Source organism: Solea senegalensis, linkage group LG3 (assembly GCF_019176455.1).
Source record: "Solea senegalensis isolate Sse05_10M linkage group LG3, IFAPA_SoseM_1, whole genome shotgun sequence".
Lineage (NCBI taxonomy): Eukaryota > Metazoa > Chordata > Actinopteri > Pleuronectiformes > Soleidae > Solea > Solea senegalensis.
Genome location: NC_058023.1, coordinates 18,728,752 through 18,735,646, shown reverse-complemented (window position 1 = coordinate 18,735,646; position 6,895 = coordinate 18,728,752). Strand labels below are relative to the sequence as shown.

Sequence of the window (6,895 nt, the reverse complement as noted above, 5' to 3'; positions counted from 1 at the left end):
TCTGTTCACAGACTATGAGTGTGGACACACAAAAGAGACGACAACAAAGGTTCAGTCTGTTTTCTGCTACTGTTTGTTTTAATTTGTTCAGTATTGGAGTTTCATGGACCAAACAATGGCACAACACTGCGTTACAGTTTCTCTCTTTGGGTACAACTGACTAACACAAACGTTAAAATTACTCCTCTACAAAAATGGACTACACACACACATACACACAGTCTCTTTATCACTGTCACCACACACAAAAACTCAATGCTCACACTCACACACACACCTGCTGCTCACACATTCCATCTCAGATACACATGTCATTCATTCATTCACAACAGAATACATTCTCAGGAAGAAAAAAAAAAGTCAATTATACATTTTAGAACATTTCATATAATTGTTTTCATAACACCATAGTGAACAATCCCCACTTACGGGAGTAGTTGTACCATAATACATCTGTGTGGCAGCAATTTGGTAAAGGCTTGGAACGACACCCTAACACAATGCTTTTATTTTGGAAAATAATCGGACAGACATTTAGGGTTATGGTGCATAAAATGTACATCTACTCTAACAGATGATTATCAGCCAATTCCAATAAAAATATAAATTTTTTCAGCCATTTTAATTCATGTGAGTGCTGACTCTTCTCCAAAGCATGAGATATTTCATTTCCTAGTGCTGGTTGCATTTCAGTTTACTATGGAATGAATGTGCAGAGACATGAAAAGTCCCTCAGTAGAGATGCTCACTCACTTTCATTGCCCTGTTTTGGCTTGCTAGTAACTGCTGAAGTACAACGGCAGTCAAATGGACCTGGTGCTAGATCGCTCAGAAACGTAACAGAAATGTTGCATTTTGTCAATGTTTTTATTCATCCCAATCAGTTCATTGTGATTAGATATGTGATATGAAGTCAAAATAGTTTTGTCAGTTTCAGATAGTGTACATTGCTAAATTTATTTTGGCTACATGCGTGACTTTCACATAGAAGTAGTATCTGAAATTGGGTGCATGCTATCCAACAATTACACAGACAACATGGAGCACAACCTCATCTGGATGGTGTACTGTTTGATATTAAACACATAAACCTAATTGGCTACAACTGTGCTGAAATTTTCTATTAAATAATTTGATTGGCTGCCTGGAAAGCTAAACATTATCCAGACTTGACTGCACACAGTGCGAGAAAAGTGTAGCAACTAAGTGTAACAGTATGTTACACTAAGCAACTAATCCACTCCAATACAATGCAGTTTATTCAAAGTGCACAGCGTTACCTCTATGGCAAACTATTGTAACCCAATTCACAAACATTAATCGTGACAAGAGCAAATTTGTATATATATGTAACACTGCATTTGCAGCCGTATCTGTATTTGTTTTTAATTGGTAAACAAATCGTTCCCAAGTAAATCTTGGGACGAAAATCTTAAATCTGAACTAAAAGGTTTGGAATCCTCTGCAAATTTGTTTGCAATTTCCTGGGAGCCCTCTTTGGGTCCCGACCCAGTGTTTGCAACACACCAAAAAACTTAACTTAGAAAATTACAATAAACTAAGCCCCTCATTGTCCACTGTGGTTGGATTTTCTCTTTATTATTTATGCTGCAAATCTCAACAAATTTAATTCCACAGTGCCCTGAAATCAACGAACACCTTAAGTGTGCTTTGAAAAAGAATGAGCTTAAACATGCAGGATAGTGATTTCATCCACTATCAATGGGTTTTGATCAGCTCTGATTCTCTAAAGAAACATTAATGTTACATACACATGTTTTTATATCATTTGTCGGAGGGAAGCTATTTTTTTTTTAGAAACAACAAAACACAGAAAATGTTCACCGGATAAAGCAGCAAGTGTTACACACACTCAGACAGACTGTGTCCCTTTCCCTAACACTGACCTCCAGACCAAACACTCACAACTCCATTCGCATTGTGCAGATATAGTCTCCATTTCTGATATGCAGTATAGCATTTCATAGACATGTACCGTAAGTACCAATGGGAACGACACAAAAACATTTAGTTGGGTTATAAAAGAAAAGCATAGTATACACACTTCACTTTGTACGTAATGGAGAGAGAGTGCAAACTGATGAATGCACATATTAGTTACTACTGTGTATACTGTAGTAGTGCTGTATGTATGTGGTGCCATCATACAAGAAGCCGTTACGGTGACGCTTCCTCTCTCTGGCAGCTATAGGACATGAGTGAGGGATGAAAGCAGGACTGGGCCGTGGAGACGCAACACTGCAGTGTGGTGTAATGTTACGCCGTCGTTTATTTCCTCTGTGTGCTTTCTTGTCACGTACAAACTCAGGTTGTGCGATGTTAATGCTTTTCCTCGCCGTGTGCATGAATGTGGGGGTTTTGCTGTTTCGGGGCAACAACAGGAAAACATCTTTCTCTCTCTCTCTCTCGCTCATCGCTGCCACATGCGGCACATTTCAAAACAACACACATAAACCGTAACAAAGGTAACAAATGTAACTTCCCCCCGTAAGTTTAACATATAAAATTCAAGTGCAATTAAAGTTCCAAATATTAGTTACATCACAAACATTTATCTCTAAAGTAACACTCTGTTACTTGTAGGTAGTTTATCTCATCTTGTTACATATGTATTTTTTAATTTAGAAAATTATAATATAGACTTTCATTCACCCCCATTTCATCCTTTCGCTGTGCTCCAAGGCAACAGCTAAAGCACCCAATGGTTTACATTGCTTTACATATAATTCCCATGTTAAAATGTGTTTTTAAGTGCACCTAATGTTTTCACCTTACTGTCGTGTGCACATCAGGACAAAAAATTAAAAACAAGAAAAAATCTGGACAAATCAATTCACTCTGAAGGTATTGACACCTGTGTATCTCCACAAAAACGAACACATCTTCCATGTTCATACCTATGTTGTATCTATAGCGTCTGCGATATGGGCTTCAGACATGTTCAGTATAAATATTACAAAAACAAAACGACACAAAGGCAGAGCAGAAATAACGTGATGAAAGTCGAAAGAGGGAAAAGCAAAATAGTGAGGGACAGTGCAGAAATGTGGGAATTGTTTTGCTGCGTTCCATCTACATCGGAACCCGGAACTGGGAGTAGCGTTACTCCCAAGTTCACTACGTTCCAGTTGAGACGTCTGAAACACAATGCTCTGTTAGCAATACCAGTCGATAACAATGCTCTACATGGAATTTGGTGCACACTGACACTGAAACCTATGTGACAGAAGTGCTATTAACAATAAAAGCAACAGTGTTTGCACAGTGGCAGCCCTTTTGGAATCCTAACTATGTGAGGTTGATCTGAGTTATAAATCCAGAGCTCCGACTACAAATGGAACGCACCATTAGAAGAATAGAACATATAATATCAAGTACGCAGAAATTGGGTTTGACTGACATATGCGTTTGCTGATACTGGCCTTTTATTTAATACTGGACAAACACTTTACTGTATCCTTAAATGACTAATGTTACTAAATCTTTACAGATTAAAAGCACAAAAAAATCATAACATTTAAGGTGGTTCTCACTAAATTGTTGTTGTTGTGGACTAATGTAATAGGTTGATTTTGAAGGCCCTCTCTCAGCCCTCATCTGCCCTGTTGCAACACTACAGCCCCCTTTACACCTGGCATTGAAATGTGTTTTCTGTGATCGGATTGCAATTGAATACCGCCTGACCACATGTAAGTACAGGTGTATATACACCCAAGCGTGGATTGCAAAAGTGCAATGCAACGAGATCTTCTTCCCCTGCTTCAATCGCTATCTGATCACAGAAAATGTATTCTAATGCCAGGTGGAAAGGAGGCCTCCAATCGTTAGCCAAGCTAACATAAAGACAGGCTATGTCTTCGGGTTCAAACAAGTATCTGCCTTTATGAGGATCAGTGTGGACCAGGAGTCACAACACCCAATCAAGAAAGAGTAAAAAAAAAACACCAACCCCCAAATTAGCGTTCACACTTTACACTCTATTAAGCAATGAATTTCATGAATGCTTTATGGATGATTTATACTTAATAAATCACACATACATGTGCTGGAGGCAGATGTAAGAAACTGCTAAATCAGTATCATGTCAAGGCCAACTTTGTGGAAGTTGCCAAAGTGATGCAAGATGTTTTGGGGGTGCACTCTGTTCAACAAAGCCGCCAGCATGAGGTAAAAAATGGTAAACCTTCTTTTGGGCAGTTTGCTGTTTTAGACATAAAAATGTCTCTTGCACTTCCACTGCTGCTTGGAAAGTTAAGGATTTCTTAGCTTCTCCAGTGCAAGCAGGGGACCCAGTCACCTGTGTCTGAACTACACTGTGGTTCAGTCACATGTGACTAAAAGTAACTAGGCAGCATTTCAACAGACGCTTCCAGCAAGTATGTCAGTGCACTATTAGCAAGAGAAGAGAGCTAACAGGTATGCTTCATCAAAATGCTAACTATCAAATCTGTGTAGATTTCATATGTCAAAGTAAAGTTGCCAGATTTTGAGCCTACATGATCTTTTGGATAATTGTCTCCACCCATGTGTATATAAGAAACTATGGTGGCCTTCAGGAAACATCACTTTAAATCTGTCCATTCAGGGCTATTGTACAAACATGGTGGTACAACATGAGAGACTCCATGGACCCACTCCTAGTTCACTTTAAAGGTTTCAAGGTAAGAATAACTCAATGACATATAATTATAAATATTGTATTCAATGTCTGAATTCTACACACTGGACCTTTGAGTTGCCACCTTAAAAAGGTATTCATTTCCCAACATTCATCTGACTGCTGCTCCATACCACTTCTGTAGAGTGATTTATGATGCATAATGGAGAAAAATGGCATTTTATAAGAGTAATTTTGTCTGCTTTAACTTTGTGTAATGGTAAAACCTGATGAGGCCTCGTGTGAGATCAGTGCTGTGTCTGAAGATACAGTGACAGTGATTTATTTATATCATTGTTTTGAAATCCATAGTAAAGTATATATCACTGTAAAGACTATATTTTTGATTTGGTTAGAAATTCTTAAATCTGTATTGAATTTTTGAATTCAACAATCAAGTGTCAAATTTAAAACAATATATACACACACACAATATGTCATGGTTCTTCCACAACCTTATTAAATTATTAATACTGGCCTTTCAAAACCCATATCAGTCAAACCTTAGAGAAAAAGCAGCACGAAGAGGAGGGGGCTGGGTTAATCATATATTACTACATAAATGGGTCAAAGATGAGGAAAGGCTACATGTGACAAATTGAGGACAAATATAAAATACCAAGATGTTAAGTCACGGGCACATCGATGATTTGATCCAGGCAGGGGAGCTGGAATGATATGGGATGATGAGGGTCTTTCACGGAACAGTAAGGGGGAGAGGGTCAGTCTATTTGTACGGTCGTAAGAATCTGGTGACTTTGGAGCGCAGCAGCTTGATGAAGGAGCGAGGAAACATCTCTTTGGACTCCTGTGCCGTGTATTTGAAGTAGTTCTGGGGGTGAGCCAGTACGTCAAACAAGGCTTTTATCAGCTTCTTGTCCTGTGAGAAAGATACAGGGTACAACGGATGTCACCACGTTTGATAAATCTTAAAGAACAGAAATTCTTTGCGCCTTTATTTTGTAATGGAAGACAACCCTTGATGGTGCGGCCACATCACACGGGGCAACTATTTACTTTCACCAAGGAGGTTATGTTGTCTACAGTTTTTGACTGATCAATCTCAATTTTTTGAAAGAATGTTCCCATTAAATTTACTCATCTATGAATCTACCCACTAACCCAATTTTTAAGACATCCCTGACATAAAAACAAGAAAGAAAGAAAATATTGGTATGTGTAAGCAGAATCAGACACACTAACATCAGATTAAGTTTTAGCCAGATCCTCTTCAGATTATGTATTTGGGGACAATTTAAATTTAACGTGGTTCAGTCCCATTGAACAAGATCCCACTGATGTCCCATTGAACATCTTAAGAGATGAAATTTCATGCTTATGCAAGATGTAAACAGGTGCCAGTATGCAAAATGCAGGCAACAAAGTATTTAAGCCTTGGCAGAGATCTGAAGACTTTTTATCACTGCTCTATCCTGGCATGGTTTGGAAATTGTATGAAGACAGGGCAGCTCTCCAGAGGATAGTTAACACAGCACAACCCCACCCACCCCCTTGAAAGACATCTACAGGTCATGCTGTCCCAGCAAAGCTTGCAGAATTAGCAGTGAGAATCCTCACCCTTTCCATCATGTCTTCACATTACTACACCCTGGAAGGCCCCACAGGGCCCTGAAGTGACACACCACGAGACTGAGGGACAGCTTCTATCCCTCAGCTGTGTGTGCAATCACTACAATGCAATTTGAATATCTTATGCACTTAATTATAGTCTTCATATTATTTATTTTGTATGTGTGAGGAAGTGTGGGAGTGATGGTGGAGAGAGCCGTTTTAAATGTTGTATTGTTCTCAATGCAATGACAAAAAGACATTCTATTCTACTCTAAAAGAACATTCATGGGTTGCATTTGAAGCAAAGTAACACTGGAAATACTGTGAATGGTTCATTTGTCAATACCTTCAGTATCTCCTGATGGTTCTCAGAGGCGTATAGTCTGCCATCTCGTACTATGTCCTCTATCAGCTGCTGGTAATCCTCTGGAACACATTAGAGTTGAATTGTGATTGAAGTGATTATACAATTTGCCTGAAGTGGGTTTGTCCACAGAATTAGCACTCCCAAGTTACACTGTCATTCCTCATGGCCCACCTCTATTATTTGTTCCACACTACTATAATAATAGTATGCAAGAAGCAAATTGTGAATGTGACATACCACTGACCTGACCTGCTTTTCTGAGACCCTAATGTAACATA

At 38.8% G+C, this 6,895-nt stretch overlaps 1 protein-coding gene across 2 annotated transcripts in view; it reads right to left on the bottom strand.

Annotated features, from left to right (window-relative positions):
* Positions 1-848: 848 nt before the first annotated feature.
* Positions 849-6,895, bottom strand: part of scube1 (signal peptide, CUB domain, EGF-like 1) — a 135,363-nt gene continuing 129,316 nt past the window's right edge. For both annotated transcript variants that reach the window (XM_044020773.1, XM_044020774.1), the window contains 2 exons: positions 6,597-6,676; positions 849-5,558 (listed from right to left, as the gene is read on the bottom strand). In XM_044020773.1, coding sequence (XP_043876708.1) covers positions 5,406-5,558; positions 6,597-6,676 — 233 coding nt within the window. In that variant the 3' untranslated portion in view covers positions 849-5,405. The remainder of the gene's footprint in view (positions 5,559-6,596; positions 6,677-6,895) is intronic.